This window comes from Benincasa hispida, chromosome 5 (genome assembly GCF_009727055.1).
Source record: "Benincasa hispida cultivar B227 chromosome 5, ASM972705v1, whole genome shotgun sequence".
In the NCBI taxonomy this organism is placed as follows: Eukaryota; Viridiplantae; Streptophyta; class Magnoliopsida; order Cucurbitales; family Cucurbitaceae; genus Benincasa; species Benincasa hispida.
Genome location: NC_052353.1, coordinates 704,614 through 717,273, shown reverse-complemented (window position 1 = coordinate 717,273; position 12,660 = coordinate 704,614). Strand labels below are relative to the sequence as shown.

General features: G+C 33.3%; 1 protein-coding gene across 1 annotated transcript in view; it reads right to left on the bottom strand.

Annotated features, from left to right (window-relative positions):
- LOC120077830 (ATP-dependent DNA helicase Q-like 2) overlaps positions 1 to 4,504 on the bottom strand; it is a 13,574-nt gene extending 9,070 nt beyond the window's left edge. The window contains 7 exon segments of the mRNA XM_039031892.1: positions 335 to 457; positions 532 to 636; positions 1,355 to 1,459; positions 1,634 to 1,849; positions 2,714 to 2,860; positions 3,392 to 3,618; positions 4,148 to 4,504. Coding sequence (XP_038887820.1) covers positions 335 to 457; positions 532 to 636; positions 1,355 to 1,459; positions 1,634 to 1,849; positions 2,714 to 2,860; positions 3,392 to 3,618; positions 4,148 to 4,211 — 987 coding nt within the window. The 5' untranslated portion in view covers positions 4,212 to 4,504.
- Positions 4,505 to 12,660: the final 8,156 nt, after the last annotated feature.

Sequence of the window (12,660 nt, the reverse complement as noted above, 5' to 3'; positions counted from 1 at the left end):
ATACACGTGAGTATTCAAGCTAGCTTGCACGCACCACAACTATTCTTATGTGACAACCGTTTGACATGACCCGTGATGATCATTAGGCACACCCATGGTGGTTCCAAACAGTTTCATCTTATATTGATTACTTTTTATTGCCTAAGTTGGTAACTCCTAGAATATTTCTTAGGGTGTGAATCCTAGATTATTTCCTTATGGATTGACTGCTTAATACGTTGCTCTAAATCAGTCAGATTGAATAGGTTCTAGAACTATTTTTCGTTAAGCCAATATGTAAAGGTTTACTATAATTGAAGTAATGCAGATGGAACATAGAGAGTTAGATACAGACCTGCTCACACTCCTTTCGGGAAAAGCAGTATATTATCCCCGATTCATTGTTAGGATAAGATTCTTGTATAAATTCAGCTATTTGATCAATCACCACCTTGCTAACAGATGACTTTTCCCTTACCTGTAGTACAATGACTGAATCATTAAGTAGGAATCTCCCAAAGATCTTTATACTTGACAAGGTTTACAGTATACCATGTAAAAGAGATTCGGCCTATTGACTGTGCTGACAAATTTAACATATTTGGGGATGCGAAGCATCTCAACCAGATCATTTTGGACCCTCTGAGTGGCCGTTGCCTAAAAGAATATAAAAATATAGGGGAAAATACCTTTTTGGTCCCTAGATTTTGGGTTTAGTTTCTATTTGGTCCTTAGGTTTCAAAATGTTACATATTTAGTCTTTAAGTTTTGAGTTTGGTTTCAATTTAGTCCTAGGTTTCAAAACGCCACAATTTTACCCTTGACATTTGAGTTTTGTTTCAATTTGGTCTCTAGATTTCAAGATTTACACTTTTAACCTTGATTTTTCACTAAATACTCATTTTCCGTCTTTGGTATTAATGTATGTTAATAAATTTGAAATAATTAATATAATTATAGTTAATTAAGTTTCACTATCTTTAACATGTTTAAAATTAAATTTAAAATTTTACTTCATAATTATTTTAAATTAATTAAGAGATATTGACGTCAATGTTTGGAGGTGAGTATTTAATGCAAATTTGAAGTTAAAAATGTAAAATATTGAAACCTAGGGACCAAATTGAAACAAAACTCGAATCTCAAGGGTAAAATTGTAACATTTTGAAACTTCGAGACTAAATTGAAACCAAACTCAAAACTTAAGGACTAAATGTGTAACATTTTGAAACGTAGGAATCAAATAGAAACTAGACCCAAAACCTAGGGACCAAAAAGGTAATTTTCCCAAAAATATATATAATTAACGATGTACAGTTTAAAAGATAAAATATATAAGATAGGCTTTTCCCACAAAGTTAGAATAATAACATACAGTCAAAGCAATCACAGGAGCATTTGGAAACTGAGTCTTCAGAATACCGAGATTCTTGTAGTCAGGTCGAAAGTCATGACCCCACTGACTACAGCAATGAGCCTCCTACAGAGACGGACAAATAAGTCTAAAAGAATTCCTTTCTTGCTTGTGAAAACTCATTATTCATTGAAATGTGAGTACTAACTTGATAAAAATATTAACTCTAACCTAAAAGCTTTAGTTTTAGGGAATTTACATAGGTAATAAAGCAAGAAATTCTACTGTTGATATACTCACGTCAATTGCAATAAGAGAAAGACGACCAGCATGATAGCACTTTTCAAGTTTAGACATAAATCTCTTGCTCTTTGATATCTTTTCTGGTGTGACATATAATATTTTTATACTGCCTTCACCCTTTTCGAGATTCTTGTATATGAACTTCTCGTCTTCTTTATTAGTTGCTGATGTAAGCATAGATGCCGAAATTCCTAAAGCAGCCAAACCCATAACCTGAAAAAAGGTGTTCTTGATCAAAAGACATATTTACCTTATGAATTTATTACAAGAAGTGAAATACAGGTGTCCATAATCAAATCAATACCCACGTTGTTCCTCTTTTTTCCCCAAAATCAATGTTAAACAAAAATATTGGTTCCAGAAAAATTAAAAACGACCAAAAGTATTGAATTTCTCCTAAAGCAAACAAATCAAAACCAGCAGGCTGAGATATTTTCTATTCCAACACATCAAAACAAAAAATTATAAACTTGACAGAACCTACTCAGTATACCAGTTTGGTCAATCTTTCAGTTTCTTTTTATTGTAATTTTGTAAGACCTCAAAGTATACATACATATACAAGAGAAGGGGCAAAAAGGGAAAACCAGAAGGGAAAGGGACGTGAAGGGCATCTGGAAGTTAGTTACACAGGGTGGGGCCCAACGGAGGAAGGATTTAAGAGAGGTTTTAGGGAATTCTTGGAGGTCAGGTTTATTTTGGAGCTTGTGGAAGCTTTTGGAGAGAGAGGCGATCTCGAATCCAGCCCTCGTCTTTCTCTTTTCTGCATTCCTGTCTACCTATCTTTCTTTTTAGATTTAATCTCTGATTTCTTGTACTTACTGGTGTATTTCTGGAACTCATATAACCAGGGAGGTCTATCCTTGTTTTATCATTTGTCAGGTACATTTCTAAGTGCAGGTCTGACCGGATACCTAACAAATTTACACCTCTACAAACAGAACACAACATTAGCCAAACTGACAGAACCTAGTCAGTGTACCAGATTGGTCAATCTTTAAGTTCCATTTTATTGTAATTGACACCTCTACTTACAGAACATAACATGAAAACATGAAAAATATAACTTTGAGGTACCTGATCCTGAATCAAAGAAAGTAAAGGACTGACAACCAGAGCAAGGCCATCATATAGAAGAGCTGGTAGCTGGTAACAAAGACTCTTCCCACCTCCAGCAGCCATAATCACCAAAACATCTCGCCCACTCATGACAGCATTAACAATCTACTATTACGCAAGCATTAGTAAATCCACTCACAAAGAATGGAAAACTACAGCATCACAAAGACAACTTCAACAATCCAAACATATTGTCCTGAGTTGATTACTGGTAAATATTCATAGACTTTAATAATAGTGGAAAAATCAAGGTGTTCTTCTAAATAAGAAGAATCAAATGGGTATATGTCAGCTCACTTGCAATCATCATTGGTCTATTGGTTAAGTATACCATGTAAGTGGTCATCGTGATAGTCTATCAGAGACTTGGAGGTAGTTACTCATATTGATTCATATATTCAGTAAGGCTACAGGTGATTTCGCTTTTTTCCTTTAGACCTATGAAGGTAAATTAAGGCAACTCTATTTATATTCCAGTGAAACTATAGTACATACTTCACCAAAGTAAACCTGCATTTAACAACGAGATGGCTTGCTCTCTGTTCACTTTTTATCCTTGACCATTTCCAGTTAATAAACAACAGAATCAAAGATATAAACTATCTATGAGAAAAACAAAACGAAACGAAACTATACCTCTCGCTGGTTTGCACGATATGAGGATATGCCAAAGATGTTCAACTTAAAGTCATCCGCTTCAGAATCCCATTTAAATAAACCAGACCAATTTTCTGAATTCGTTGAAGTGCCTGTACCCTGGCTGACAGAATCTTCTGTTTCTTTGCAGAGTTCTAACAAAGACTGCAGCTCGGATTTTCTTTGGTACAAGTTGTCTTGGCGTTCCAGAAGTACATTTATTTCAGCTGCAGAAATATTAGGCATGAGGCGAAACGTGAGGACAACCCAAAACAACTAAATTACATAATCGATTGTGTTAACATTAAAATCAATCAATGTTAAAAACCATAAGTTCTATACTGAGATATCATCAAAACATAAGGCACGCAATTTATAAACAGATTCATAAATCTTCATAAATAGACTGTTGAAGGTCATAACGACTCGATCACCAATAAAGTCTATACCACACCAGCTTCGACAGTGTGGGAGATTTTAACTGCTACGAGACATACAATGCGAATTAACCACTGACATGGAAGGAATAAATTGATTCAACCGAAACAACACAAATTTTCAGTTCCGTGGAGGACTTCCATAGTACATGCAAAGATTTTCTCCACGAGTTAAATTACATGCAAACTTTTAACTCCTTACGCAAGAAGTTAGCACGAGTTAAACACAGAAGTGGCAATGAAAACAATGGACCTTTAGGCATACATTATAAAGAATAAAGGAACGCAGAAAGGAGAGCAGACGATGACTACAAAGCACCTTGGACTTCGTTTATCTGCACTTCTACGTTGAGAAGCTCCTCTAAAACCTCTTCAGTGTTCATCTCTAGATCGCAAATTAGAATCCGGCTTTCGAACAAAGGTAATCAAAACAGAAACTCTAGAGTCAGAGTAATGTGAGCAGCTCAGAGGTGTGGATGATGGAAATGAAGGTCGGGACAGCAACAGTCATTGACTCCCAATACACCTGAAAATGAACCGACGTTTATGAAATTGACAAGGTTTTGAGTTCTGAACTGAGAAGAATTTGCAGAGTTTCCGCCGATCGCGTCGCCGGTATTTGCCTGCCCTACCGCCTCATCTAAGTTTTTTTTTTAAGTCCTAAGTTTTTTTTTTTTTTTTTCATTTTCTAGTAGTTTATTTTTTTAAAATATAGTAAGTTTTTTTTTTCAAAAGTAGAAAAATAAGGAAAAATATTTACCTAAATAATAAAATTTAATTATAGTTATAATAGACATTGTTATCACAAACGGACAATGATAGAAGTCTATCAGTAATAGAAACTTATATAAGTCTATAGACGCTGATAAAAGTCTCTCAATGTCTATGACTGATAGAAATTGATACAAGTTTAGAACCAATACTATCAGTGATAGAAACTGATTTAAGTTATTACTGGTAGATGTTGATAGAAGAAACCTATCGGTGTCTATCAGTTTTTTTTTTTATTTTTTACTATTTATATAAATAGTTTTGTATTTTTCCTATGTATGAAAATTTCTCTAATTTTTTTATTATGAGTTTCAAAATTTTATTTCAAACTAAAAATGTTTCAAATTTTATTTTTTAATAACGTAGTTTTAGGATATTCGTAAAAACTATGGATAATTATTTTAAATGATAAAACTGTTGAAAATATTTTTAAGTATAATAAAAAAAATTATATATTTATAAATAAATTAGACTCTTCCAAAAAAAATCCTGAAATTAATTTTTAGACTAAAAATTTGTAATGAGGTGATTTGTTCTATGATTAGACTTATTTTTCCAAGTCTTTAAATCCAAATTTTTAATAAATTTATATTGTAATGATAGTTTTGCACCATTTATGAAATTAAGGATAAGAATAATGTTGCGCCCTTGAAATAACATAAATATTTTTTTTAAAAAAAATAACATTAAAATATCAATGTCAAATAAAATGTAGCAGTCTAGTTTCAAGTTGGCAGAGACATGGATGAAGAATCAGTAATATTGATATTGATACTTCTAAAACAAATAGTAAAATAAAATTCATTAGAAAATCGAAACCTCTTATCATTAATATTTTCATTCACATTAGTTATATATTTTTATATGTTATTAGTTAAATTTGAAAATGTCAATTTATCATATATCAAATTTGTTGGTCAATGTAAGGTCTAAGCCCATATGCGGGTCTTGATGAGTCCACGCATCTTGAAAATGGGAAGTCGAGGCATCAAGGCTGAGCTTGTTCTACTTCAGTAAAAGGTAATATAATCGAGTTGTGTTCACCGGTTAAAACCCTCCAACTTCGAAGACTACACCTATCATGACACCACTATGTTATGTTTGGACTTTATAAATAATCTCATCCACAACTTAAGGGGTGGACAATATTTTGTGTGCTTGGCCGATCTAAGCACTTTCATCGAGCTTTACATATTAATTTAGATATCATAATGTACTCGAGTAGACATCACACCATTGTAAGTCGAGATCTCTTATAGATGAGCTCGAACAAAGTTGACAGCTAGAGGTGTACATGAATTGGGTTGGAGATATTTTTTGGACCAACTCAAAAATTTAAGTTGGTCGGGTTGACTACCGAAATGACCCAAATAAGGTCTCCAACTCAATCCTTAAAATTCGGGTTGGGTTGTCAGGTTATTTGTTTTTTTCTTTTTTTATTATTACATTTTTTATTAACTTAAAATACTTAAAGTTGTGTACAACACATATTAATAATAAAAAAATCATAAAAATATATATGAGTTATAATATATACTTTTTTATTATATTAGAAGAATTTTTAAAAGTTTAACCCGAACCTGATCCAACCTGAAAAAAATAAAAAATTCAATTCAATCCAACCCAAAATTAAAATAACCTAACCAAATTCTTATAATTTGGGTTGGGTAGTCCAAGTTGTTCGAGTTGTTGGATCATTTGAACACCTCGATTCCAGCTCTAAGGCGGCCTACTCTAGATCTACGTGTATAACACTTTTAATATATCGTAGATGAAAAAACACTATAGTTTGACATATTATTGATCCAATTTTACAATGTCTCGAATTTCTTTCTTTTTTCTTTCTCTTTTACATTCAACGACACGACACTGAGAAATTTGAACAACATTAACTAGTTGAACGATTTGAGTTGATTAATTGTGTTTAAAATTTTAATTTTATATCTAATATATGTTATAATTAAGGTTATTTTCAAATAAAGAAAAATTAGTCTATTTGTAATAGACACTTAAAAGACATCTATCGGTGTCTATATTAATTTAAAATATTGAGTGCAATAATTTAAGACATATTCAAACATTTGTTGGCAAATACATCAACTTTGGGTTGTCTCTTTTTAGAGGCCCAAATGAAATTTGGCCCAGATTTCAAATTTGGTTGGAAAATGGCCTTTTACTTACTCAACCACGTGAGAAATGGTCATTTTGTCCTTTGCATGCAAGGCTCTGGCACTTAAACAAATTCTCATTTCTTCCTTTCGCTTCTCACTCCTTCATGTTCTTCAGACACAATTGCAACTTTTTTCTTCTATTTTTTCCTTTGTTCAGATCATTCCTCTCGTTTCTCGATCCCATCTTTTACTTCCCGCTCCCACCTCTCGCTTATCACTCTAGCTTTTCAGGTTTTTTTTTTTATTCCTCATCAGTTACAACAATAATTTTTTTCTTTGATTTTTTTATATTTGCTCATATTCTTCCTCTTGCTTATTCCTCGAGCTTCTCGATTCTCGCTCTTTCACTTGTTTCTCATCAGACACAACTGTAATTTTTTTATTCAAGAAAATAAACTGCATAACGAAGAAGGAAGAGAAAAAAATGTTGAAGAACAAAGAAGAAGAAGGACAACGACAACGAATGCAGAAAAAAATGATAGAAGAAGAAGATGATGACCACGCAAAAAATATTTAAAAAAAATGAAAGAAGAAGACGATAATAACGCAAATTAAAGGGGGGAAAGAAAGAAATGAAAAAATAGACGAAAAGGGGGAAAGAAAAGTAGAAATAAAGGGGGAGGGGAGGAATAAAAAGAAAAAGAAGGAAATAATGTTGCAAAAGGAAGAAGGGGAAGGAAAAAGGATTAAAGTGGTAATTTCATACAATGATAACATAAATAGAAGGTTAAAAATCACTTATTTTAAAAGTCGATGCTTCTTTTTATTTGGATTCCTATAAAAGGGTCCTCTATACCATTATTCCACTAAAAATATATATTTTCATATAGGGAGAGGCACCGAGTTGAGATATGATGTATGTGGAGTTCATATGTTTGTGTTTGGGTGTAGAGTTGTTTTACTCTGAGTTCATGTATTTGTATTTGTGGTGCAGAGTTGAGTTCACATATCAGAGTTATATGGTGCAGTTTTTCAAATCTAAATAAATAGCTTTTGTGATGACTACCTTCGTTTAGAAACTTTTCTATTCAATAAATCTATACATCTTTTGTTTGAATAAAATATGGATTGTAATTTGTTTTCATTTTTATTAAAACACATGTATCGTTGATTATCTTGAAATATGGTCTGCGGTTTAATGTTGGATCATTTATTCCTAACATTCTTTTGAAATAAAAACAATCATTTTAAAATTTTAATTTCTTATTAGTTGGTTTGTTAAGTTAGACAAAATTGTTTGGATTAACTTGATGAAAAGAATTTTTTAGTTAAATATCACTGGAATAAAGTATCAAGATGTATTCATAAAATGATGGCCCTATCGATAGCCATATTACATGCTTGATATAAAAGTAAATAGTAGCTTATTAATGGGCTACATTCTATGGTTCGTCTACATGTGCACAAAAAATACATATATGATGTGGGCCAGCACATGTCCAAATCCACTTTAAAAAATAATAAATAAAATAATAAACATCCATAATATGATTTTAAATCAGATGGTCTTCCCTAACATATAATGAGGCAATAACTTCTTCTCGAATTAGGGGAAATGGTTAGAAAACAATATGTTTTCTGAATATCACTCACCACCATATCTATAAGGGCCAACCGATCATTTTCCTCTAAACCTTCAACCTGGTCGATCTGTTTGATGACTTCCTTTCGGCATCTGAATTCCAGTTCATATTTATCTTTCTTCCATGATATTAGTTTGTCCATTTTTGTTCATTGGTGTCCATTGCTCTTTGTACCAAGTCAAACACGTCAAATTGCACGATATTCCTCTTTTGTTTGCTGCCTCTCGAACCGCTCTACTCGGTCTGACATGCCTACTGGTAGGTGCCTTTGAGAAAACCTCACCCATACTGTCGACCTTTGGTATCTTCTCAGACAACCCATTTTTAGGTTGCTCATTATTATGTGATTCCAAATACTCATATGTTTCAAATGCTTGATCGATAGGGGTTTAACAATTTTCACCAGTAGCCCTATCCCTCCCAAAAACGATGAAAAGTTCATCATAGGGAGGGAATGGTTTATGCCTCGTACCCTTAGCATTGGGATGAGACTAAAAATGGATATATAATATATTAAAAAACATATATCGATTGTGATAATATATTATAATATGTTATCTTACCTGAACCCATAAATCAAACACATCATTCTCTACGTCCATACACGTGAACTCCTCATTCCACCCAAAATTGTTGCATGCGTTACTTAGCATCTCATCAATCGATGTATATTGGCACTTTAAGAATCTAACATTGCACTATATTTTTGATACCTCAATGTCACATTTAGGAACTCTCTCCTGTAACATAGAATTGTTGTACATGGCTAGACTTGAAAATTCCATTGTCAGCTCACTACCCACTTTTGACCAGTTGCAGTAATGACTCGACCAACTTCGTATCTTCAACCTGTTGAGGTTGATGCCCTAAATCTTGTAAGGTCTTGTAGTTTGTCATTTTATTATACAAACATTTTATTTACTTAATAAAATATAAGATATTTTATTTGATATCTGGTAGCATTAAACTCACAAACCAATAAACTAACATCCAAGGTTATCATCTTAGCTTAAACATGTGTATAGAGACATACAGGTGGATCATGTTTAAGAGATAACCTAAATGGTCTGCAGTAGATGGATAAGGTTGGATACCTTGTCCTGGTGTCACTACGAATACGACTCGCTTTATAGATGTTCTAATTGTTGTAAAGTGCTACAAATGGTATGATCCTGATAATTCATGTGAAGACATGTGAGTGGGAGTATTCTATACAGATGAGTTTGTATAAGACCGGACCACAAAATGACTAATCTTATTATGTAACGCCATTCATAATTAAGATTTACATTTCATTAGGATGACAATAGGTGACATGACCTGAATCATGAGTGAGTTGTACTTTGAATTGTATGGGCAAGAGTGGCCAGATCACCGACTTAATAAGCCTACTATTTTGGGGATTCGTCTGATTAGGGAATTGAGAACACAGCTACACAAGATAAAATTCACTCCTTCCTGACGTCAGGGTAAGTAGATAAATTGCTCCCTTGACGGCTGATTCTGGGGTTTGAACAATGTGGCGACACTCTCTCCTGGCACGAGAGAGGTTTGACATAGTTTACTATGACTTATTGTTTATTAGAGGAATCAGTGGTACTTAAGGAGTTAGTTATAACTGTAGGGGAAAAATGGTAATTTTGGCTTAGTTGTACTTACGAGCAATTTATGAAGGGTCATCGCACTGTTGACTGGTTATATCCAATGGATATAGAAATAAATCTGTAGTGCGAAGAGTGCAGCTATCAGTCTTTAGTGGAGTGCCCGACAGTTAATGGATGTTGAATAATTTAATTAAAGAAATTTAATTAATTATTTAAGTACCGTTGGAGCTTCAATCTATAGGTCCATGAGGTCCCCTCTATAGCTCAACAGGGATTTATGAGAATCAATTTTTGGTTAATTTGAATTGTTCAAATTAATTATATCACATATAATTAATTTAATTTAATTTAATATGATATAATTAATATAATGTATTTGATACATTAAAATATAAAGTTTACTTGAAAGGAAATATGATTCAAATATTAATTATGTGAATTGGATTCATATAATTAAATTTAGTATAGATGGAATTTATATTAAATACACACATTCCCTCCCCTTAATTCTTTCTAAGAGAACGTGATAATGGACAGTTGGATGGGAGATAATTATCTTCACAGAAGACTTGTGGATGAGGCACTCTAGGTGTTGTAAACTCTCTCAAAATTTTCTCTCCTAAAACTCTATGTAATTTTCACAAAAAACTTATTTGAGAAAATTCCTCTCAAATTCTACTCTTCCTCTACCCAAAATTAAGAGCCCACTCAACTCCTTAGAGATTCTCATCCCAAAAGAGAATACATGAGGCTCCAATTGATGGTGTCTTTTTTTACAGTCCTTGATTTGAAATGTTTATGATCCATTGGGAGGGAATACACAATGTATTTGTTCTTCAAGGGTAAGGCTTCTCAAACCCTAATTTCTTTTATGCATGTTATAAATCTTGATCATGCATATTTTGTTTACTAAAAATTTGGTGTTATGTGAAAATAAAATTGGGACCGATCCCCAAGTTTCTGCTCAAGGCCTTCACAGGTTCCTTCACAACTTTCGACCAAGTGTGTTTCTTTATTCTCTCATGTCCTGCCATTAAGCTACATGCATGTGTACATCTAACTGAATTAAAATTTGAGAACATATAGATAAACAAATTCATGAGTATGATGTACGAAAGTCAGATTTCATAATTCATACCAACCAATAAACACACTGCCATATAATTGAAGGTAGCATATTGTGTGAGCTTAAAAAAAAAAAACACGAGCTAAAATCCAAAAGAAAGTTTGAATTCAAAGTAAAGCAAGTTGAACAACTATTTTTTTTTTCATTCCATGCATTGAACATTCGGGTCGCCAAGTCATGCCTAAAGTTGGTCCATTCATCAGACGTATCAATAAATTGTATATTTTCATCATCGAGTTGAGAAGATGCAGGGTTTGAATCCTCTAGTGCGTCGAACAATGTAGTTAGGCCCATTTCCCTAGTGAAAAGGCTTTGAAGCAAGCAACATACCGTTATTATTCGACATTGGACCTTTACTAGGTATAATGACTTCCCACGAAGTATTGTCCACCGACCCTGAAGTACACCAAATGCTATTTCTATGAAGTTTCTAGCAAATGAGTGATTCATGTTGAAAAATTCTTGGAATTAGTCAGTGCATTTCCAGCACCACGTTATTCTAAAAGGTGATAACGTTTTTCCCTATATAGTGCCAAGAATCCCTCGACATTGGGATATCCAACATCACATAAATAGTAATAACCTAGACACGATATACAAATAGTTAATTGACAAGCTATTTGCTTGAATACAACAAATGTAATCACGAAAGCCTATACCTTTTAGGACCTTCAATCCAGTTGGTCGAGAAATTGCATCCCTAAGCACTCTATAATCAGCTATGGACTCTTCCCACCCTGGCATCACAAATATGAACTTTCCATTGGGAGAACAAACTACAAGCACGTTTGTGGCTATCTCACCCTTTCTGGTACAATATTGGGGTCGATCAATGTACTTACATTCACCTTAATATATGTGTCATCCAATTCACCCAGACAAATCTGTTTGAGTTCATACATCGTAAACAAGTAAAAAAAAATGTTTTCCTTAAAAAACAAATACCTAGTATTTGACCATGAACGAATATAAAGTCATTATAATACCTTGAACCATTTGAACCTAGAGTCAACACATTCGTTTGTGATAGACTCTAATTTTATTTTTTTTTTTCCAGTTGTACCTCATGAAGTTGTAGCACTGCAGTGAAGACCGACTTGAAATGCCTTACAACAGTTTCACCAAATCGTGCAAATTGTTGTCAAACTACTCAGTTCTTAACGTCGTGCTCCCATATGTGGAGGAACATTACCATCATGTCCTCAACGTCAACACGTTGAGTAGACAGTAGACGATCGGTCGTCCTAAGCATATTATAAAGAATCACGAATGTCCTTCTATCCATCTGTGTGCTTTCTCGACAACATATGTCATTCTCATAAACAAGTCGAAATAAGTTTAGCTATCCAATCTGATTTCGAATGTACGATGATTGGTTCTTTATTCTACGATGGTCATTTAGTAATAGGTTAAAGCTAGTAACAATTGATGTTGGGAGGTGGTAATGATTAAGATGATGGTGTTCTTCGTTTTCCATATTAAGGATAGGAAATAAGTCAAACTGTTCCTGAAACCACAAAAGCTAATTTCAATTTTAAGATTCTCGAAAGATACATCTAGTAGTGTGCACAACATGC